A 25,272-nucleotide genomic window follows, 5' to 3' on the forward strand; every position below is an offset into this window, starting at 1 on the left:
TAATTATTTTTAACCGACACATTGACCTAGTTAAATACCTATTAGGACATTAGGTATACAGGGTGTAAACTGTAATCGTTATCGTTAAGTGTGCACAGGCGATTATTCCGTAACTATTGAAGATATCATAAAACTTTAAACTGATATCGAAAGCCCTTTACCTAATGAGTAAAATGACAATTTAAAATTTTTTAAAAATAAAACGGGAAATGTCCAAAAAATTTACATCAATCACTCCCATACATTTAGTATGAGATATGACTATCCTAAACATGTTATATGAAAAATTGTTGCTCTTTTTTGGTTTTGTGCTTAAATTACTTCGTAAATTTTAATGAAAATTCATTTAAAAACTATAAATAGAGCTCTGTGTTGAATACAAGTATTCCAAAACGTGGACGTCACTTCGAACATTTGCTTTGAACACAAAATGTATGGGAGTGTTTAATGTAACTATTTTGGATATTTCCCGTTTTATTTTTAAAAAGTTATTATTGTCATTTTACTCATTACTTTCGATATCAGTTTAAAGTTTTTTAATATCTGTAATAGTTACGATAAAATACCTGTGCACACTAAACGATTAGACCGTGTAGGTATAGAATTTATGATATCATTACCGCGTTCAAATTTTTGAGATTGTAGGTACCTAGTTGTTTTATAATAATTATTAGACTAGTACAAGGGATAGAAAAGTATCCATAACATTTACTATATCATATATTTTACTCTTTGATTTATATTCAATTCTACTTATCCTTTAGTTAATAAATAGGTAGGTACCGAATTTATAAGTACGTAACGTATTTAATTACATTTATTCATCACTTAGGTAATTCATTCCTCGATTTTTTTTCATTGTTTTTTCTCTTATTTTTATTTTATTAACAACATTAATAATATTGGATTACGACAAATTTCGATAGGTACATTATCGCAACTCCCAAATTACAAGTTTAATAAAAAAAAATATTATCATGTAATTTAAAGAGTTTATTTGGTGATGTTTATAAACCTCGGTGTGACTTTGAATAATGAATGTACTTTGCATTACATTAGTCATAAATACCTAAATACCTATATCCAAAAGGAGCTTAAAGATAAAGAATTGACCAACCACTTCAAAATGTGAGAACTTCCATTTTTAAAGTATGTGTATATTTATTTATCATCATAATTATCATGTATACTAGACGAGGCGTTATAGAAGTGAGGTCGTGTCTTATTTGTTATTAATTACCTACCTACCTTCATCAAAATGCAAAACGTAAAGGCATGATTAATTTCCTTTAGTAGGTAGTTTAACTATTCTATTAACCAATTGAGCCCCGAGCACAATAGATTTTCTATTGTGTCTGTGATTCCGGGGCCTGAGTTAAATGATATTGAGTAAAAAGGTTTTTGTTTTAATTTTTCTGCATCAGCTTTAAAACTTTAAAAGTAAAGAAATACCATTAGTAGTAATTACGAAGCTCATATAGTTTCGGTTTAATAACGATAACGTAACCATCGTGATACCCGCGAACGTTATATATAGGTACATAACGATACCACACTATCTCGACAATATTGACATTGATCATGACAACTGACAACTGACAACGACTGTTTAACTGACGTTGTCGAGTTGTATAGAGTTACTAGAAGCAAAAATTTGACAATGATGTTACCACTTTTTTGCCAGTCGTGCATAAGAATAGGTACCACAATGATGAATACTAAACCTGTGACTAAACCTGACTAAACCCAAAGGTGTAAGACGTCATTAGCAAATATATATTTTTCTTACATTAAATAGGTACATAACACTGTATATTTTTACGAGGAAAACTTTCAAGGGTGAGATTTAGAATTTAATAAGAAATTAGGAAAATTCGATAGTTCTATTGGGCTAATGATCTAAGATTGGGCTAAATGGCAAGGGCTACCTATGTAGGATATATAAATTGATTACCAGGTGGGAAAAGATAGCAAAATAAACGAAGTACTGAATATACAATCGGCTGTAGCCCATTAATAATGGACGACTGTGAATAGCTACCTATATAAATTATAAGCACTTATAAGGTACCTAGGTAAGATCCATCGATAACTTTTAAACTTTTTTATTTATTTACTAACCTTACTGTTCTGTGTTACTAACTTTATAAAAATTAACGAAGAAGAAAAATAAGAAACGTAAGTATTTCTATATAAGTATAACCACTAAGTATAACCAAGAAGTATAACAATAGGCATATAATTATGTAAGTAAGGTTAAAATTTCGCTATCGCGATTATAATAAATGCGTCAACATTACCGTGAGGACTGAGGAACCCGTCGCGACCGTCGCGGAAGAATTCCAACCAATACCCGCGGCCCCATCATTAAAGCGGCTCGACGGAACACAGTGGGGTTTTAGTCGGTAAGAATCCGACATAACCCACGGCTCTTTCCCAGGGGGCGTGGGTATCTTTGGAAGATTTCCCCATTATAAAAAAAAGGTAGTTACCTCTTAGCCCTCTTTCCCTCCAAAACGTCTGGAAAGCGTGTTAACCTTTTAATGATAGCTTTATTCTTTTATATCCTCCCAACAAGTTACACTCCATCTATAGGTACATATAATAAATCTGTAGAAGGGTCAATTCTGTACATTGAAAATATTGAAAAAATAAATACCAGGGGGTGTTACTGGATCGATACCCAACCCAATTATGTGATTAAAAAAATTTTTGTCTGTCTGTCTGTCTGTCTTTCTGTCTGTCTGTCTGTCTGTCTGTATGTGAAGGCATCACGTGAAAACTAACGGTTCGATTTCGATGAAACTTGGTATAATTATACCTTATTATCCTGGGCGTAAAATAGGATACTTTTTATCCTGGAAAAATACGTAGAATAAAATTAATCTTAATTTTTCAGTTTTATCCATAGACGTTGTTCTGTAGAACCGCTATATTTGGGTCCAATAGATATTTATAAGATGTCATTGTCAGAGTTACTCAAAATGGAGAAATAAACCATCCACGCGAAGACCGACATCCGCGCGGACGGAGTCGCGGGCGGAAGCTAGTCTATAATATAAATATGAACCAATCGCAAAAAGTGTTGGTAAGCGCATAACTCGAAAACGACTGAACCGATTTTGTTAATTCTTTTTTTATAATATTCCTTGAAGTACGAGGATGGTTTTTATGAAAAAAAAAAAACGTTAACATGTAGGTAGGTACCACGGGCGAAGCCGGGGCGGACCGTTAGTTATTCGATAAATCCATTTAAAAACTCTTTAATGCGTACTAACATGACAATTATTATTTATTGTCCTAATAAATAATAATCGATGGAATAATGACAAGTTAACGATGATATTGTCCAAATAATGAATTCACTAAAAATAATTTATATTTGTTTAAAAAATGCGCTGCATTAATTAAGTAGGTACCCATTTATGAAGTGATGACATCTAGGTCTTGATAAATCCAGGTACCTAATCTATGTATTTCTTTGAAGCTGGGATATAACACTAATAATTCTTATCGAATCAAAGTACTTAATAAACTCAAGTGTGGCGAAAAATGACGGCAGTAAAGAAAATAAAAACCACTTCTAAAGAAAAAACCAAAAGGAGGAGGATTTCAAAATATCTGTATTGCCTGGATTGTGTTATACCAAACTTACTATCGGCATATAAAATGGATTACAATCCACATATAGAACTCGCTGCACCTACCTTGAAAAATACAATAGAAAATGAATTTACTTCGTTTCTTCTACTAGAAATAATAGACAGGGATGCACTAAGCAATTCTTTTATAGGCTATACATACGAGAAAAGCATGTGTGAACAGCTGAATAACATTAATTATTTGATGTTCGCATACTTTCAAATAATAGCTTCAATATATCTGGACACATTTCCGAAAAGCAGTCTTCAAGACCTAGATGCCATGATGTCACTTTACAACGCTCTTTTGCACAAATCTGAAGATCTAAATATAGAATATACTATTCATATCATTTTAAATTTGTTGGTGGCATACCGAATGTATGCAGATAATATGAATAATACAAGTCGGAACCAAATAAATGTATTGGATCCTGATACTTGGGCATTGATGGTGTCATCTAAATACTCACATTTCCCACACTCATTACTCGTCAATTATTTGAAAGATTTCATCGAATTATATTCTTCTAACTCTACGACACACATTATAATATATTTCAAGTTGTATACAACAGATTGTCTGAATAATTTAGGGACGGAAAAGATATTTTCCTATCAGAATCTGAATTGGACCAAAGAGCATGCAAAGGTTTTGCAAGAATGCAATTTACGAAAATATATAATAAACACTATTTCATTTGAGGAAAATAAAGAGATCATTTCTGATGTCCGGTTTAAAGTACCAGAGTCTGCTTCAATAATAGAACTTTATGAAAAAGAATCAAGTCATGAAAAATGTAATGAAAGAGCAACAAATACTGCTAATGTTGGAGGGAATGCGAAATTTGAAGATGGTAAAAAGTCATGTAGAAGCCCCTTTAACAACAGCCTCTGGATAGCAGGCCTGTGTGGGGACTCCTTAAGAACTAAAGTTGATTTCTCAGCGTACATTTTGAAATGCAGCTGTTTTGATGAAGTTTTGGATCTAGATCCAGCAGTAAAATACCTAAGAAATGTGGTTGAGCCGTTAAAATCGACGATTTTTGTTAAAATCTTCTTAAGAGATTTAACAAAGACCTTTCTTAATACGCTTTTCTATTTTCCTATTTGATGCAATTTATGTGAATCTTACAGTTTGCACAAATTTCATGTTTTGAAAAAAATTTGGCAACTATTTCTATATAATGCTACGAATAAATTACAAAATTAAGAAAAACACATTTATTAAATAGCCATTAAATCTATACAATAATTATGTTAAATAAAAAATTAAACCAAGAAAATTTACTAAGTGTTTTTACTTAAACTATATTATTATGTATTTCAATTATTGAGTACAATTTACGGAGATCAATGCTACAATAATTAATACTCTCTTTCCTTATACAAATGTCATATAAATGTTATGGTCAGAATATTTTATATTTCATTAAAACATTATACAAAACAAATAAATCAAATTAATAATTTTTTTTAATGATTTTTAAATAATGTTCGCATTTCTATTTTGTAGAGGTGATGTTATACATTATTCTATGGAATGTTGAAGGGTTAAATCCAGTTAAATAAAACTTATATTCAATACTAATAATTACTCTAACAGTTTACAGTCCGTAAAATCCTGAAACAAAAAATTTTGAATTAGTAAAACATATAAGTACACAAGAAGTACAATCCCTTCTGCTTTACGTCTGTAGCCAGCACGTCGCGAATTTAACTACGAGCGTAGCGGATCAGTATTAAATCAGTACTATATCAAACTCGCCCAGGCGCTAGGCGCCGTATCAGCGACCAGCGTAGCCGATAACGTTGGGAATATCACATTCGAGTATGTCTGTAACCAGCACGTAGCGAATTTAACTACGAGCGTAGCGGATCAGTATTAAATCAGTACTATATCAAACTCGCCCAGGCGCTAGGCGCCGTATCAGCGACCAGCGTAGCCGATAACGTTGGGAATATCACATTCGAGTATGTCTGTAGCCAGCACGTAGCGAATTTAACTACGAGCGTAGCGGATCAGTATTAAATCAGAGTACTGTATCAAACTCACCCAGGCGCCGTATCAGCGACCAGCGTAGCCGATAACGCTGGGAATATCACGTGCGAGTACGTCTGTAGCCAGTACGTAGTGACCGCTGCTACGAGCGTAGCAAACACGCCGGTGATGGCTGCGAGGCGAGCACCCCCGCCCCCCGCGGTGACGAACACGCGCACCCACATCGTTTGCCACACAGATTCCGTCCATGTGGAGTATTCGCCCGATGAAAAGTCGTAGTCTAAAATGTTTGTGTACTCAAATATAGTCAAAAAAGTGTTAATGCAGTTATGTTAATAAATTCATGGATCTGTTGTTTTAAAACCTAAAATGGAAAACACGACATTCACGACATATAAGTTAAATTGTTTTTTTTTTTTCATTTTTTCATATCAAGAAAAAACAATTAGCAAATACAGATACAATCATTAAATGTTATCTTAAACAACATTCACATGTTGATACAAAAATAAAATTATAATTACTAATTAAAGAACAATGAATTTCCAAAATCAATTATTGTGTAAAAAAATGTTTACATTATAAAAAAAAATTATTATTTTTTTGGAAATAAAAAATTTAAAGTTAAAATGCTATACCAGTTTTAATAAACGCTGGGCTGACAGCTTGGCTGAAGTTCATTGTAGTCTGAATACACACGCCAGAGTGGTTCCATCCTCTCAAAAAGTAATATGAGTATCCCTTGAAAATAAAAATGCATTCGTTAATGGATAACTTATCAGAACTATTAGCATGCACCCGCTCGCCACTTAGTAGCACGAGCACATAACCAGCTTAAACGGCTACTATATAAACTTAATAAAATAAAAACCAGCATCATCCAGCAGCGTAATCCAAACAGCGTATCAAGCGCATCGCACACCGTTCGATTAGTGGGTGAACACTAATCATCTCCCGTCAGCAACGCTAATACATGGCCCGCATACGCAACCGACTATACTATAAACCTACTAAATATAAACACCCCATATCGCCGTATTACTTACAGGCGTATCTAGCGCATCGCACTCCGTCCTGTTACCCTGAACCTGCGAGCAGGACGATCACGTGACCTACGTTCACGGACGGGGCGTATAACCCAACCAAATACAATTTCTACTTATCCCTAAGCACTTACAGGCGTATCGCACACCGTCCGGTTAGTGTTCACCCGCTCTCCCATCAGCAGCGCTAACACATGTCCTGCATACACGTCCAGCGCGTGTAACGCAACCAAATAAAAATGACACTTATACCCAAGCACTTACAGGCGTATCAAGTGCATCGCACGCCGTCCGGTTAGTGTTCACGCGCTCCCCCGTCAGCAGCGCTAACACATGTCCCGCATACACGTCCAGCGCGTATAACCCAACCAAATACAATTTCCACTTATCCCTAAGCACTTACAGGCGTATCAAGTGCATCGCACGCCGTCCGGTTAGTGTTCACCCGCTCTCCCATCAGCAGCGCTAACACATGTCCTGCATACACGTCCAGCGCGTGTAACCCAACCAAATACAATTTACACTTATCCCCAAGCACTTACAGACGTATCAAGTGCATCGCACGCTGTCCGGTTAGTGTTCACCCGCTCCCCCGTGAGCAGCGCTAGCACGTGGCCCGCATATACAGCCGGCGTGTTGGCCCACGCGGCCACGCCCACGTACAGAGACGCCGCTTTCTCTGTGGTCACTTCCTCTGTGTTGCTCGCATAGTCCGCAGCGGAAATCAGCCGACACGCTTGGCTTTGTAACAGGCAGTATAGAATTTCGTCCACCTGGAATTATATTAGAATATTTCAGAACAAATTAGGCATGAAAGCAGTAGTACAGTAGTAGTCAACACCAAATAGTATAATAAGTATATAATATAAAAATCGACTTACCAAATGAGCCGAAGCTTCTACAGAACCGACGTATGGTTTACCAGCCACTTGCTGATACAAAGTTTGTGCCAAAGCAGTTGCAATCCGAGCTATCTTTACTTGTGCTTCATTCTGTGTCATTGTTCCATTTGCTAACAATTCTTCTGTTGGTATAACTAAAAGTAAACAATGTAGTGTTACAAATTGAATAGGCCGTTTCATAAAAATAGGCTATAAAAAGTAAATATTAAAACACCGAAAAATTTAAAACCATACTAACATTTGCCATCAGTACTAATACTTAAATTGTGGTATGAGTAGTCAATCTTATCATACACATCCAACGCAGACTCATAGTACATATTCGTAAAAGTGTCCATATGATCCACCAAAAGAACTTCAGGTAATTTCCCACTAAGTGTTTCGTTCTGAAGTATCTTTCTGAACGAATGCAGGGACGATGGCGGCAAATTCTTGGTGAACGCTGGCTCTATTGTAAAGTTGTGTTTGGTGACAGATTGTGACATTTCAGCTAAGAATTCTGTTATCTGTAAAAATGGTTATAATATTATATAAATAAATAAGAAGGTATTTTAAAATTTCTCAACGACAAAATATACTTATAACATATGGTTTATAATCGAAATTTCATAAAACCACTATATTTGGCGAAATTATTTTATTTATTAATAGTTTACTTAATTAACTGAAATAGCATAAGGCAATATAGGCATTTTTAGTTAATTCTGTACACTTCAACAAAAAAACATTCTTAATAATTTAGACATGTTTCTTATTTTTGTAATTAGTTAGTACAAACCTCAGGCGGAATAGAATCTCCATCAGCATACGGCGCGAACGCATACATAGGCCACGACGCGTTATCTTTGTACGCATCCAAAGCCCCGCCCAACTGACCGATCTCTATGTGCAGTTTGATATCACTGGGAGAGAGCGGGCTCACTGGGGGCCACATCTCTCTACTGAGGTCGAAGGCCACGCGCTGGGAACCGATGTAGTCAAACGATTCGCCGTTGAATAGCGTCCATAGGACGTTGCGAGCTGAATGTGGAAAGTAAAGGTATATCATAAACATGGACACAGAAAATTTTTACAAAACATAATACTTAAAATATATATAGGTATAATACTTTTTTTAGACATACTAAAGTTATTCACTTCCAATTATGTAACAAAGAAGGATTAAGGACTGCCAAAAATTAGTAAAGTTAGAAGAATAGATTTCAAATTTTTTTTTTACAAGTAATTCTTGATAAATTTCAAAGTAAACTACTACTCGTTTACTATTCGTTTTATAAAGGTAGTATATATTGAAATTATTTTTAACTTACCGTACAATTTAGAATCATTAACGGGTATCATTTGCGATAGAGTAGCCGCTGCTACAATGAGCGTTGTCATACCGACCGCTGAACTGGCCGCTCCTGGCGCAATACCTAAAATAATAATAATTATATTATTTTGCTCTCATTGCATAAAAAATACTCTACCGCGTCAATTTTGTTTTTCATAATCTAATATATTTTTTGGAAGTGGCATAATATATATACATAAAGTAATTATTATAAACAAACCATCAAACATTGAAGCCGAGTCAATTCTTGCTGTTACTAAAGTCACTGGTTTGCTTTCCACTCCTGTTTCCTAAAATGAAACAATTAATAAGTTCATAGAACGACAACGAATTTATGAAATAATGAATAACTCTGAAATATTTATTTATTACTGGGAAATTTTTAGCTGTAAAAAGATACATACTTGTACTCGAGGAAACAGTGAGTAGTAAACATTATAGTCGCCGAGTGGGTCGCAAACTTTGGTTGGAGTCAGAAAAGCTGATGATGCAGATCTAATAAATAAATAAAGTAAAAGTTAAAACTATATTAAAGTAAAAAAAACTGGCTTATAAAATATACTTCCTCTCATATATCTATACATTCAGAAGACAAACTTTGAATACGGAAAGAGTATTTTAAAATCATAAATTGTTTATATTAAATGACATACCTTCGTAAACATACTGCACTGTTCACTGCAGCATACATGAATGAACTGAGTTGAAGTGAGCAGAGAGGTTGTCCTTTTTGTTCAGTTTTATCAATATTGTATCTGTGAAATGAGAAATACAACACAATTTTTATATTAACAAGCTATTGTTTGTGCATACAAAATATAAACTAGTAAAATAACTAATTACTTGTTGTAACATTTGACAATCTTGACCATTTCATCGGCTTTCGATTCTGGCAGGAAGAATATAGGGAATGGTACATCCCTTCGGAGCAGTCCTGTGCCATGATCATTCCACACAATGCCACCTGCTTGTGAGGATGAGCAGGTACTACCAGGGCCTGCGGAGTATTCATTTGGACATCTCGACTCTTGACTGAATGAACTAGGTCTGAAATTCATATCATGTTAATGATATCCATATATTTTATAACAATAACATTAGTGCTTATAGGTATAATTATGATAAATGGATAATTAATTTATGTATACAGTAAAAAAGAAGAAATAGTGTTATGTGTATAAATGTGATTTTATAGTCACACGAAAGGACATGACAGGAATTCATTTTTATAGAATCTCAAGAAGTATTTCATAACAGTAAAGTACCACTCTCTAATCTATGACTATAATTAAAGCCTGATAAACAAAATTACCTCATAGTTGCATTATCGTAAAGCAGAATTCCAGCTACATTACTGGGCTCACTAATCAAAAGATCTATTACACTGTGAAACAGTGATGTACTGACAACTCCAACATATGGTCCCGCAGTTGAATTATGAACTATCCACTCTGCATCACCTACATCAAATATCATGTGTACTACACCAACCGCACCATTATCCGTTGCTGTAATAAAAGGAATTTCTATAAGAATAAACATATTTGCAATAAATATGCATTTAAAAACAAAATGCAGTAACTTTAAAATAACTCAAAAACTAAAAGTTACTGTCAACTGAAATTTTAGATTTTAGTTCCACAGAACAATAGCTAACCATAACAAAATCGACAACTCGACGTCGTAAGAGAAAGAGTAAACTGGAATAGATATAATCAATTATCAATGTATTATTATCTACTGAGAAATTTACTTACATGAACATCCCATTTGATGTGTGCCATTGAGTCTTCTGAAACAAGCTGCACTTCCTTCAATCGACGAATAAATTTGACCATGCAGTCGTTCACCATTTATATCTATATCAAATCAAATGTAAGTACAGTTAAAATTATTATGCATTGCATATCAAAATAATGAGAACTAATGAAATGTGATCGCAAAACAGCATGGAAAACTTTAAAATCTATGTTATGATATTTTGGCATTACATTAGAATATAGAAAGTAATAAAATAAAGAAATACCTGTGACGAGCACGACGACACACAGAATAATTATGTTTAAAATCATTGTCTTGAATTATAATCTATTGAATTATATCTGTTAATTGTTCTTTATTTGGAGCTTTTTTAATAGGATCTTATATAATTAAATTCATTATTATAAGGAATTACGCTAAAATTAAAAATATAAATAAACACTAGCCGTATTTTATGTCGATCGCAATTCGCAGATGCAAATCTCAGTTATACATCCTTCCTCTATGGATGCAAATGTCTCATGTCAATTGTCAAATGTCATTACCTACTCACCTTGAAGTTTTCACCAAGAAGCTTATATCTACACTGGAGATTTCGGTATGAACATTGACGTGTAACAAGAAAATATTGCCCAGTTCATGTTTTTTATCACTTTCACACCTAACTTGGTATTGCCACTGTTAATACGAAGTTTTCCCAAGGCTACTATGTATGCTGTAATATTCTGTGCAAAAGGTTAGTTTTTGTACATGAGTTTGTTGATAAATTGCCAAAAACGTCATTCAGAAGCATTGTTGGATGAGACAATTATTATTTATGCTAAATAAAATAAGTATCTGAACCAATTATTAAAAAGCGATACTCCCTGCTTATGGGTAGTCACCATAATAAAATTGTAGCAACTCTCACTTTGTCAATATGGCATGTGTGTCAAAAAAATTGCGTCGATTCGAATATTTAAGTTAATATTGTTGCTTATTTAATGAATATTTTCCGAATATAAAGAATGCATTGTATTGTGCAAAATTGCAGAAGTGTTTGGACACCAAATTCTGGCATTGAATTTCACAGGCAAGTGTATATTTACGTTATTTACAATATTCCTCAATACTCCAGCATTGACCTGTTTAGAATCATTTCAATGGCAAAAATTGTCTAAATAAGCATCATTTTAGTAAGCAGTCATGTTAAATTTGTTATTTCCCCAATACTTTATCATTTTTCAACAAGTTTTCAATAAACAAATTTAACAAGTAAGGTAACCATGATGACGAGTTTTTATGGATAGCGAGGAGAATATATTGTAATAACAATATTATGATGAAAATTTAGAACACCATTTTAAAGATTGTTACTAGTAATGAAACAACACACGACATCGGTATTGCACTCACATGTAGTTATAAGATTGTTCGTTTTTACATTGAAATTTATACTTTTTTAACTTACCTTATATTTTTTGTTTTACGTATTTCAGCTTTCCAAAAAGTAAAATAAAAAGAAATATATGTGCCCATCAAGATTACTGAGGATTACGACCCAGAAAAAAATACCTTTTGAAAAATAAACTTTGTAAAGTTAGCTGAAATTTGTGCAAGGCCGCTATAAACAGTTTTTCTTTGATGATTTTGGCTTGAAATTGACCCGTCGAAGCAACGCGTTTAAAAAGAAGATCTGAGTAGCTTACAATTTGGTAAACAGCATCTGATGCAAAACACAACTTTCCTCTATTTACAAAGGATGTTAATGCTATATATCGGTTCATATCCAAGCTTTGTAGCCAAAAGTTATTTAAAACTATCATTCTATACCAATTAAAATTGTATGTACCTATAAAGTATGACCATAATATTATAATATAAATACTGTTAAAAATATACCTATGTCGTTATTATTTATAGACCATGATTTTTAGTTTTTTCTATTTTGAAAAATCCTGAATTTACAAACCAACGTGGTCACTCAACAGAAAGAGACAAAAAACATGACTGACGTCATTCTAGGTCATATTTTCTTGTTACAAGTTAATGGTCATAGTGCAATCTCCAGTGTATTAGATATAAGCTTCTTGGTTTTCACCAAGAAGCTTATATCTAATACACTGGAGATTTCGGTATGAACATTGACGTGTAACAAGAAAATATTGCCCAGTTCATGTTTTTTATCACTTTCACACCTAACTTGGTATTGCCACTGTTAATACGAAGTTTTCCCAAGGCTACTATGTATACTGTAATATTCTGTGCAAAAGGTTAGTTTTTGTACATGAGTTTGTTGATAAATTGCCAACAACGTCATTCAGAAGCATTGTTGGATGAGACAATTATTATTTATGCTAAATAAACTAAGTATCTGAACCACAGATCTGAACCAATTATTAACCCCTTACCGCATACAAAGCCATATATGGACGACGAAGTTTATGAATTTTTTATAGGCTAACTATAAACATTATCTAAAAAAACTACCTTACATCTTAAACAGCATTTCATCGAGAATTGGAATGTAATTAATTTATACAATGTAAATATTATCCATCAGATATATTATAGATTTAGTCTAGCGCGTGCGACGGTTTGAGTGCGCGGAAAAAACCGTGATTTTCAAATTAAGATTTCAATATCAAAAAGGTGAGTAAAGCCATGAAAAAAAATATTACTTCATTCTTTAGTCTTTCTAAAATAAGATAAAACATTTGGTTAGGTTGTTTTTTTTGTTTTAATCATGTTTTTTGTACTTTTCCAAATCTGTCATATTTGGCTTCGTATGCATTCCGTCCAAAATATATTATGTCATATGTGGCTTGGTATGCATTCAAGGATACTTTCACAGATTGTTCCAGTATCGATCCTGCACACTTTTATCTCACTGCTAAGCATGTAAATATCATATCATCATCAATAAATACAGACTCATGCTATATGCCACTGTATGATTTTTGATTAGCCGTTTCAGAGCTATGCGAAAGTCTGGGAAAGCTCTTATTACCAAAAGACGTGGTCGTCTCTCAAAAACTTAGAAACATCAGCATCTCTGATGTCTCCTGCGTGTTCCTAACTCGCCAATTGCTGCAAAAAAGCTACGAAAAACTCCTGCAAGACATCTAGATTTTCATTTTGATTCTGTACAATCTGATGGGATTAGTCATTACCGAATTTGGAAGAAGAACGCCCGTCAGCTATGCCTATATTGTTCCAATTTCGTTCCTTCACGTTATGTGAAAAATATAACGTGTTTTGATGTTATAATGACAAACGTACATGATTATTGTTTTTAGCAATTTCACGAAGTATAAGTTGGCTGTGATTCTGAGTGTTATTTAAGCATCCAAATAAAGTACTAACATTTCGCCCGCGTTTTGAAAGAAAACCCCGCATAGTTCCCGTTCCCGTGGGATTTCCGGGATAAAACCTATCCTATGTGTTGGTCCAAGTTACCCTCTACATTATGTGTGCTAAATTTCATAGAAGTCGGTTCAGTAGTATTTGCGTGAAAGAGTAACAAACAAACAAATACACATACATCCACCCTCACAAACTTTCGCATTTATAATATTAGTAGGATAGGATTTATGTAAAGTATATGTAGTATTTCAGTTGACTTAGCATTCAGGATACAAGCCTAAGTTAAGTTTGGGGCTTAGCAACCGTGTGTGTGAAATTAATCCGGAATATGTTTTTATTTTATTAATTAGTTACTTTTTTCTAATTGCATACGAAGCCATATATGACAGAAAAAATACAACAAACACTGCATACGAGTCCAAATATGGCGCCGTTTCATATTTTCTATAATATAAGTAAATAATTTTTTTTCTCAATTTGATCTCATAATGTAAGGTCTAATAAACACTTTTTTGCAAAAAAATAATTTTTATTTCATCTCCTTCATAATTCATGCAATAAGGGGTTAAAAAGCGATACTCCCTGATTATGGGTAGTCACCATAATAAAATTGTAGCAACTCTCACTTTGTCAATATGGCATGTGTGTCAAAAAAATTGCATCGCTTCGAATATTTAAGTTAATATTGTTGCTTATTTAATGAATATTTTCCGAATATAAAGAATGCATTGTATTGTGCAAAATTGCAGAAGTGTTTGGACACCAAATTCTGGCATAGAATTTCACAGGCAAGTGTATATTTACGTTATTTACAATATTCCTCAATATTCCTCAACTCCTGCATTTACCTGTTTAGAATCATTTCAATGGCAAAAATTGTCTAATTTAGCATCATTTTAGTAAGCAGTCATGTTAAATTTGTTATTTCCCTAATACTTTATCATTTTTCAACAAGTTTTCAATAAACAGATTTAACAAGTAAGGTAACCATGATGACGAGTTTTTATGGATAGCGAAGACAATATATTGTAATAACAATATTATGATGAAAATTTAGAACACCATTTTAAAGATTGTTACTAGTAATGAAACAACACATGACATCGGTATTGCACTCACATGTAGTTATAAGATTGTTCGTTTTTACATTGAAATTTATACTTTTTTAACTTACCTCATATTTTTTTGTTTTACGTATTTCAGCTTTCCAAAAAGTAAAATAAAAAGAAATATATGTGCCCATCAAGGTTACTGAGGATTACGACCCAGAAAAAAATACCTTTTGAAAAATAAACTTTGTAAAGTTAGCTGAAATTTGTGCAAGGCTGCTATAAACAGTTTTTCTTTGATGATTCTGGCTTGAAATTGACCCGTCGAAGCAACGCGTTTAAAAAGAAGATCTGAGTAGCTAACAATTTGGTAAACAGCATCTGATGCAAAACACAACTTTCCTCTATTTACAAAGGATGTTAATGCTATATATCGGTTCATATCCAAGCTTTGTAGCCAAAAGTTATTTATAACTATCATTCTATAGGTACCAATTAAAATTGTATGTACCTACCTATAGAGTATGACCATAATATTATAATATAAATACTGTTAAAAAATATATGTCGTTATTATTTATAGACCATGATTTTTAGTTTTTCTATTTTGAAAAATCCTGAATTTACAAACCAGCGTGGTCACTCGACAGAAAGAGACAAATAACATGACTGACGTCATTGAATGTCATAGTTTCTTGTTTCAAGTTAATGGTCATAGTGCAATCTCCAGTGTATTAGAGGATATAAGCTTCTTGGTTTTCACTTATCAGTATGCGTCACAGAATATAAAGTACGTTATGAGTCATTATAGCCTGTGGTCATCAATAAAAAAAGTGATGCCGTTAAATTCCTACATATAAATTCCTGAAATATTTATATTTTTATTTCTATAGTATTGCGGGAAGCTCCATGGGCGTATCAAATCTAAAAATGTTCTTATAAAAAAATAACGTAATATATATTAATTTTATAAATAATGCTGTGAATGATTGAATGATTTTTCCAAACCTATTCTGCTATCAATTCCAAATGAAATCATAATATTATTTACATAATCTTAAAAATATATTCTTGAAAATTAAAAGGAAGGGTTCTCGTTTATAAATTTTCTTAAAAACCGATAAAAGAGGTAGATCAAAATTTCAACAGACTAAAGAGCATCTCTAGTGAATTTGTCGGCCATTTGCAAAAAGCTACAGCTGTGTTTCAGACTTCACTTTATTTTATCAGTTTCGTATTGTCTTTGCATCTGTTAACTTTATTGTTACCTACTATTTTATTTAATTCGGGCTTATCTTTTCTTTAATTTTCATCATGGCTGAAAAAGTAGAAGTAAAGGCAAGTATTCCTACCATACAGTATTTTATTTTACGTTTTGAATAAAATGTTCCATTGTTTCAACCTTGTCCGTTGGTCGATATTTTTATACGTATTTATCATTAACGTGTCCTTTTTTAATTTCTTACTATTTTTTATAATATCCTCGTCTGTTATACTTTTATTAAAGCAATTATTAATGTACATGTGTGCTTGTATATGTGTTATTTGTTTTTTACGTAGGTATGTACTTCATCATCGAGAAATGCAATAAATACCACGCTTTACACTTTGTGCATTATGTGCATATGGTAAAAAGTCATCATTGTTAATTAAAAACTATAATCGCATAAAAATCATTTTTGTAGGGTAGAAGATTTTTGAATAAATTATTTAAATTGTTATGGTAGTCACATTCGCCTGTAAATAAAACAATATTTTATCTTATCACTTTATTTCAACACTATAATATTAACGAGATATAGAAATAAAGAAAACTACAACTTGATAATCTCTATTTTTCATTTTGAATTAGGTAGTAGTTTGGTAAAAAATGTTGGTTCAGTAATTTTACTGTGCCCTTGATCAAAATGTCTTTGTTAATAGATACAAAAAAAAAACATATCTTAGAAAAACTCTTGGACGAAAGTTCAAACTTAATTTTAACATAGTCTGTTCATTTTAGGTATTTATAACCCATTGAGGCCCGATTGGTCCACGACACAATAGATTTTCTATTGTGTCTGTGATTCCGGGGGCCGAGTTATTAAAGGAATTGTTAACAGTTACTATATCTTGATATTCAAGTATTAAAACCTATTCAATAAACTCCATTGACCCACCCAGTTCCAATTAAAGTAGTTATAGTAATTCACATGATAAACTGTGACATTTAACTTACGCTTTTCTTTATTTTAGGCTGAAACACTGTTAGACCTTGATGACCTATTACAATGCCCTGTATGTTATGAAATTCCGACGGGTCAGATATTTCAATGCAACGAGGGACACCATGTCTGTGGCCGCTGCAAGATGCGCCTAGACGTGTGCCCTGTTTGCCGAGCATTTTTCTTTGGTACAAGAAACTATGCTATGGAGGAACTGATATCTAATTTCAGGAAACTACGCTCAATTGTAAGTTATTTGTATATGAAATTTTGAAATTCTAAACTACATAATACCTATAATCTATTAGGTAATTTCTTTAAACTATGTTTATTCAAATTGTTTGTTTGTAGAAATCCAGCACCAAAGGTTCTGGCTCATCAGATAGTAGCAGCCAAGCCAAAGAAGCCATTACTGCCGAACTTGATGATGAGGTTGGCGAAGATGAGGATAGTCAATCAAACGCTTCAAGTGTAAGTATAGAGATACTATAGTTGTTGAGTTCAGTATACACAGCAGAAAATTTCCCTTTTACTATTTTATATTACTACTAGCTTTCCACCCGCGGCATCGCCCGCGCAGTCCAAGAAAACCCCGCATGGTTCCCGTTCCCGTGGGATTTCTGGGATAAAACCCATCCTATGTCCTTTCTCGGGTATCAAAATATCTCTATACCAAATTTCATGCAAATTGGTTCAGTTGTTAAGGCGTGATTGAGTAACAGACAGAGTTACTTTCGCATTTATAATACTAGTATGGATTATCTCAATAATCAACCTTTTAAAAATTATATTTCTACTATATTTGCACTTTTTTTCAATTTAAATTGAAAAATATTGAAAAATTGAAGAATGTGAGAATATAACAGATAATGGTGCCCTCATTTCAGTACATATTTACATAGATAATTTTCTTTACAGCAATCTAGACCAGCTCCGCCACAAGCCTGTAAAGGTTTGTTTCGTTGTCTTTGCTGTAAAAATGGTAATGCAGAACGTTTACCTGCTGCCAGACTCCTAAATCATCTTCGCTATTTTCATCGTCCTGATCTCCTTGAGGTAAATATAATAAGACTACAAATATTAAAGTCCACAATTTATACCAAAGTATTATCGAGTGTACCAATAATTTTAGAAAATACTTATCTAGGAAAGATTTGTATGTATCTATTTTTATTAACTTCTATAAATTATTAGATAGCAAAGATGCATTAACCCTTCAGCCCCCGGAATCACAGACACAATAGAAAATCTATGGCCCTGGCCTGGCCCGATCAGGCCGCAGTGTAATTAAAAACTTATGAATGTAAAATTTCCTTATTTTTCTGGCAAGAAAAGCAAGTATGTTTTACTTACGTACATTTAGTTTTTTAATCTTGATTTCAGGCTTTAGACATTATTAACTTTAAGAGTATTTTATGGATATATATAAAAATGATTATATATTTTAGGGTCAATCAGAAAATGGGGAATATTTACAAGCTTGGCAATTCCCTACAGTTCCTGGTAGACTAGTAACGGCAGTTCGTGTTGCTGATATGGGTGTATTTTTCTTAATTATTGAAATTGATGGTAAGTAAACTATTATAAAATATATTTCAAAATGTTATTTACTGATAAACAGTATACCATTTTTAATACTTAGTTTGATAACTAGTAGATCTGACTAGTTTCAGCCTAAAATTAAAATAAAAATCAAACTTTTTATTCACATAATCACAAAAGCAATTTTATTTAAGCAGATGACTCGTTGTACGCTTGGTTGACAATGGCTGCCTCTCCATGGGTAGCACATGCTTTTAACTACACTGTTACCATATCTGGTAATGACCGTGAAGCAATATTTTCTGACTGTGTAAGTATTACTCTTTTATTAAAGTTATTTTATGGGAATGGGTAAAATAAATTAAAATTTATGTTGATGATTGTCTCTATTACAGGTATGGTCCGTGAGATCATGTGAGGGCTCGTTGAAAAAACGAGGGCATTGTTTAGCCGTAAAGGGTTTGGACGCAGAGGCTTTACTGGCACCTGAGACTATAAGTGGTAAACTGTCGGTGCGCAGACTACCGGTCGACCAATTGACGAACCAGACCCAGCCACGCGCCGTGCTTAGAGTCGCCAACCGCGGCAACACACAGAACGCGACTCGCTTTGCCGTGGCGCGCAACATGGAGCCTTTCCTGCAAGACTTCCAAAACGACGTCGAGCGGCTGTCTCGCGTGTTCGCCGCGATGGGTCGAGAGGCCAACACGATCGCGCGCACCGAAGCCGAAATCCGTTCTATGCTCGACACTCAGTCGAATAACGACAGGACGGCCGCGTCGTCGGAAAACGAGTCGCAGCCGGTCGTAGAGAACAATACGGCCAACGGAGCGCAACCTCTGTCGCGCAACGCTCGCAAGCGCATGCGGCAACGGTTGCGCGCGGCTCTGAACGCACCGCAGACCCCCGGCGAGTCGCCCGCCCCCGCGCCGCGCGGGTCGAACCCGCCGCAGAGACAGAACGGTCTAGTGCATAATAACCCCATACAAGTGATGACCGGCTTAGCGATAGTTCAAGAGCCACCCGTGCCTCCCCCCAACTTCTCCCAGGCGTCCTCGTCCAGCGGCCCGTCCAGCGGACAGGCGCAACCCGCGGCCAACGGGAGACCCAACAGAAAGGGACGCCGCCACCGTAGATAAATTTACAATTTTCAATACTTATTTTGATTAAGTACTTGAATAGTTACGATTATGTTACTCTAATTTTGAGTCTCAGACGTGTTCTCTGGGGGTTTTTACTGTTAAATGACCTTTTTATATTAATGTAAATAACTCCGTCTTTTGACACTGCAATATTGCAATAAGTGCTGTGATAAAAATGTGCGTGTGGGAATCATGCAAATTAAATACTACTTAAGACTAATGACAGGTTTCTGATCATCCCCAGAGTAAGAAATTTGTGGTAATACAGATAGATGCATAATATTTAAATTGAATGTTATGAAACTAATTACTTTAGTTAGGATGAAATTCATGAATGTATGAAAATTTAATTGGTTTATGTACTTTTTATTATGTTATATGACATTGACGTTATAATATGAATAAGTATAGAATTAAATTAGGAATAAATTGATGTTGCTTGTTTTTTTATTAATATCATAATCGTGAATTCTGATGTAGAATATTATTGTTTAATAATAATCACTGACAAATGCTAGTTATAAATACATAACTATAAGTAAATTTAGTTTGTTTTATTGTTTTTTAATGAACGCGGACGATCCCGGGGCGGGTATAACAAATTTTTTTAGACAGAAAATAAAAAATTAGGAAACGACTGTTTTAAAATAATTGACAAATATTATCCCAAGTGACGGAAACGTTTACTTTTTATTGGTCCGAGAGATTGTGACTGTGAGATTATCTGATAAATTTTACCTGATCGATTTTCACGCAATTTGTCCCATATTTTCTTGGGCCATAGTCACATCATTAGAAAGAGACAATTCACATTCAAACCAGTTTTTGCGCCATAGTGCACAGTCTATGTATCTTTGGATTACGATCGATTGTATTCTTCATTTCATATTATATACAATAGCTGCAACAAGTGATAACTGCGTTAAAAACAACCGAATTCAAACTTGCACTTACAAAATTTACAAATACCTTACAGACAAAAATGCTCATAAAATAAAAACTACTGCCTATCCGAATACAATTTTTATGGGACCAATTCGACACCATCCCGCACCGAACAAAAAAAGAATCACGTAAATCGGTTCAGAAACCTCAGAGTAATCGGTGTACATACATAAAAAATTGATAAATTCGGCCGGTATGTTTTTTTTCATGGTTGGAAACTAAAAATACAGACAATGAAACAGAAAATTTCAGCAACGATAATGAAGAAGCCACCATTAACCAGCCCGGGCCATCAAAGAGAATTAAAAAATGATAGCTGTACAATTTTTAAACAAAATTAAAATTATATGATTTCTGTAAATATTATTATTTCCGTCGCTTGTAACTTTTTACCTTTAAGACTTACAGAATAATCATGTATGCAAAAAATGTAGGTAATTTTGTCTTCTTTGAACCCCTCATAGACACTCTTGTAATTTAGTAAACAATTGAGAAGTTATTTATAATATACCTAATTTTAGCACCTTTAATACAAGATGGCGGCTAGCGCCTGGGTCCGTCAAGGTCGAAAACTTGGATTTTTATTAACCTTTCATATCTAAACAATATTGTTTCAAAACATTTTCTACGCCACCTTTTGTAGAGCAGAGGCTTTTACATTTCCCCACAGACTGGACTATATAGACTATCTGAATTGCTAGTCTTGCCCCACTAAACGGGGTAAGACTAACACTGTTTTTATTCTTTGATTTATAACATACTTTCTTAACTTCTGTCAAAAAACCGTTACATTACAGTTGTCACTTAGATTTGGAACTTTATGTGTTACAGAATAACGTTTAGTTTTGCACTTATTCAGTTTTTTCTTTATTTGGGGGAAGACTAACATATGACAAAAATTAGGGGTGTAGAACCTTTTTTTCTTTATTTGGAGGAAGACTAACATATGACTAAATTCAGTGTAGAACCCGGGAAATCCTGTAATAAAATTATTAAAAAAAGTCAGAATTTTTAAATATCAGACAGAACATAAGTTGACCTCATTAAAAGATTAGATAAAAAGAAATAAAATCAACGTTTTATTACGTCTTTGGATATATTTTTCAAAAAAAATCAATTAAGTACTTAAACTTACACAAAGAAATTAAGGAATAATTACGTAAATAATTTTTAAAAACATTCATTAAAAACTTAGAAGTTATTTGCTTCCAATGTAATAAATATTTATGAGGATATTTTTTTAAATTAATTGTATATATGCAGAGAGAGCAATATTAGCAACCATCCAAACGTCAAACCAATTTGTTAAAATAAGTCATCATCATCATCAGCCTGTATCAGTCCACTGCTGGACATAGGCCTAAATAAGTACCTGTACCTACCATAGATAAAAATGTTTACAACATCTGACTTGGGGCAAGACTGCCATATGTTAGGGTGTATTCAGAAAGAAAGCTTGAAACTTATAAGCGCTTATCGGTGCTTGTCAATGCTGGTTTTGACAAGCTTGTCAATGCTGGTTTTGACAAGCTGGTTTGAGCATTGACAAGCGCCGATAAGCGCTTATAAGTTTCAAGCTTTCTTTCTGAATACGCCCTTAGTCTAGCCCCAGGTCGAATGATAGTCTTGCCCCACCTCGCGATTTAGAGGTTATGTATTTGTTTTGATCAATTTCTTTTTAAATAAATTGGTTTTACGTGGGACCAATATCATTACTTAAAAGCTAGTGTTATTCCAAATTCACCTCTTTTTCCCTCGAAAATTTTATTCTAATCACTACACACTGACCTCGTGTTTTGCTTCCTCAAATGTCAACTTAGAAATGTCTCATGTTCACATTTTTTACGTTAAGTAGCGACATCTGTGTTTTGAGCCGAGAACTTCCTGAGTATTTCCTACTTTATCAGCGTATCAAACTAGAGAAAGAAGCTGTGCTTATCGAGTTAATACACTATGATAGTCTTCCCCCACCTTACCTTACATCCATATTTTCACATGGCATAATGATAATACCTAGTATATTATTATTAGTCTGTGTTGATACATACAAATGTGATACAAATATAGGTATGTTTAAATACTGATTATGCTTTACCTATATAAAAGTAATATGTATATTATACGTCATGTAAGTGTAAGTCAAAGAAAAACCCGCATAGTTCCCGTTCCCGTAGGATTTCCGGGGATGCGTCATTTTCCCGGGATAAAAAGTAGCCTATGTCCTTTCTCGGGTATCAAATTATCTTCATACCAAATTTCATGAAAATTGGTTCAGTAGTTTAGGCGTGATTGAGTAAAAGGACAAAATAAAAAATAAGCAGTATCTTTCAGTCCATTTTTCCGAGGGTTGCACACTCAAAATTTTAATTTCCCTAATTTCCATCAGATTCTGGTTTATCTATACCGCAGAGCACGATACGTGATGATACGACGTACGAAACTCAATTGAAATTTGCACCTTCATTGATCATTCGTTGCACACCGCGGCCGCACGCACTCTGTTGTAGAAAATTTTACTTGATAGTAAGGCTACAGATACAGCATACATACAGCAGAGACTAAGCAAAAGGTTCGCAATTCAGCATTATTACAGCAACTTTGTGAGTAATTCAGAATTATAACAAGCTTCCCGAACAAAATTTGTATTCATTCAAAACCACAGAGTTCAAAACAAATACATTGTATTGACCACAGGTATTAGCATAAGCAAACAAATATTATTTATTTTCTAATAGAGCAATAATTGCGACGACATGTGTCTTGCTGCTATTGGTTCGTTTAAAAGTAAAGTTTATACGTATAGATACTTATATAATATAACTAATAAATTATTATATAATATAACAGTTATATGAATTTCATGTAGATGGCAGTGTTCTCAAACTGTAAACTATTTTACTCCCTACTCACTACTAGATGGCGTAAATATTAATTTAAAGCTAGTGAATTTATAAAAAAATAAAACCTTAAGTTACTATTAAAGTGCTCCTACATTATTATGCATAGCGCATAGATCTGGAAAAGGTGTACGCGGAAGGGCCGATCAATCGTGAAATAAAAAGTCATTGACCCTTGTCGGATCTGTGTAAGCTTGAATTATTATGAATCGTAATGGGTCTACGTAAACATTTTTTTACTTTTCCATGCCTTTGCCTAATAAATATGAAAAATCGGCTAAAAATGGCTGATATATTAACGATCATATCAAAATAATCATCTGAAGCATATCAAAATAACGAGTCGAAGTTTTAAAAAAGCGGGTGGGCGCACACTACCCTTTGCAATGCTGTCACGACTATTCAATCGACAGTCGTGATGAATAGACTCGTTCGCACGCCGTTGCCTAGTAAACATCAAAATCATAAAGTTGCTTGAGGTAAAATAATACCTTACTGCCTCCTGCCTCTGTGCTTCATTCTTAAAGTTATGTGATTGACCCAAATACGTCATTCTACTAATTAGAATGTCTATCACGCAAAAACCGATCCGAACGCTCTCAGCGTTCCCGTCCCCAACTTGTCTTACAATTTTTTATTTATTTTGAACAGGGAAGCGTTTGGCTCAGAAGCGTAGCGTGCCTTGGCGGGGCCCCGTATAAAAATTTGTTTGGGCCCTTAGGAAGGGTAAAGATTTCTCACAAAAGCGCACGTTGGGGGCCCCCTTGGCGCGGGGGCCCCGTATAATTGATACGGCAGATACGGCGGTAGCTACGCCCCTGGTTTGGCTACAATCTTGCCTGATGTTAAGCTGAGATGTGGTCACTCTACTGGGTTCACTCTACGCTTGAAAACCCCCATATTGTTCTCGTCGGGTAACAGAGACTCAGGAAGCATGTTCCCGTCCCTCGTGGTTCGGATAAAGAATGTAGAATCGAACCGCTTAGTCCGGGTACATGGAACGTCCGCCATATGGTGATGCCTAGTATCTGTGTGCCTCGATGATCGATGGAAGAATGGTGATGCCGGAAGAAGATCAGTTACGCAGCGCACTCTGATAAGCCGGTAATCTGGCCACTCTGCGGCGGTGATAACGGACGAACGGGATCATCGTCGTTAATGGCACGCCTCTCTATCGCCTCAAGCGCCTTCAACTGGTACTTGACGGAACCGTCCCAGAGGTGAGAGCAGTATTCCATGCTCGATTGGACTTGTTGATAAAGATTGAGCAACTGTCCCGGGCTGAAATACTATCTCACCTTCGCCAGAATTCCAAGCTTTTTTGAGGCTTCTTGGGCTACTTGTTAATCAAAAGCTTTTGATTCTATGAAGGAACTAAAGTTCAGAGTAGGCGTTAAGGTGATACCGAGAAGCTCGAGGTGGTTAGTTATCGAATTAGATAATAGACACTCCTGGGTCTGTCGCTT

The 25,272-nt window shown here is 34.3% G+C and overlaps 2 protein-coding genes across 3 annotated transcripts; one reads left to right on the top strand and one right to left on the bottom strand.

Moving 5' to 3' along the window:
* Positions 1 to 4,850: 4,850 nt before the first annotated feature.
* On the bottom strand, positions 4,851 to 11,182 carry LOC123703988 (nicastrin). The gene is made up of 15 exons (XM_045652219.1): positions 10,948 to 11,182; positions 10,679 to 10,780; positions 10,234 to 10,429; positions 9,765 to 9,968; positions 9,575 to 9,676; positions 9,326 to 9,416; positions 9,142 to 9,211; positions 8,899 to 9,003; positions 8,367 to 8,608; positions 7,827 to 8,094; positions 7,568 to 7,722; positions 7,229 to 7,459; positions 6,282 to 6,384; positions 5,698 to 5,923; positions 4,851 to 5,265 (listed from the first exon to the last, which is right to left on the bottom strand). The coding sequence occupies exons 1-15, from the start codon at positions 10,991 to 10,993 to the stop codon at positions 5,241 to 5,243; spliced, it is 2,166 nt and encodes a 721-aa protein (XP_045508175.1). The 5' UTR covers positions 10,994 to 11,182; the 3' UTR covers positions 4,851 to 5,240.
* A 5,058-nt stretch (positions 11,183 to 16,240) lies between these two features.
* Positions 16,241 to 20,397, top strand: LOC123704051. Of its 2 annotated transcripts, none has more exons than XM_045652317.1 (7): positions 16,241 to 16,414; positions 17,312 to 17,527; positions 17,632 to 17,751; positions 18,199 to 18,336; positions 18,729 to 18,849; positions 19,020 to 19,132; positions 19,218 to 20,397. In XM_045652317.1, the coding sequence occupies exons 1-7, from the start codon at positions 16,391 to 16,393 to the stop codon at positions 19,959 to 19,961; spliced, it is 1,476 nt and encodes a 491-aa protein (XP_045508273.1). In that variant the 5' UTR covers positions 16,241 to 16,390; the 3' UTR covers positions 19,962 to 20,397. The 2 variants fall into 2 exon arrangements, with proteins under 2 accessions (XP_045508273.1, XP_045508265.1); XM_045652309.1 differs by having other exon boundaries at positions 16,242 to 16,414; positions 19,017 to 19,132.
* The last annotated feature ends 4,875 nt before the right edge of the window (positions 20,398 to 25,272 follow it).

The sequence above is a fragment of the Colias croceus genome, chromosome 2 (assembly GCF_905220415.1).
Source record: "Colias croceus chromosome 2, ilColCroc2.1".
Lineage (NCBI taxonomy): Eukaryota > Metazoa > Arthropoda > Insecta > Lepidoptera > Pieridae > Colias > Colias croceus.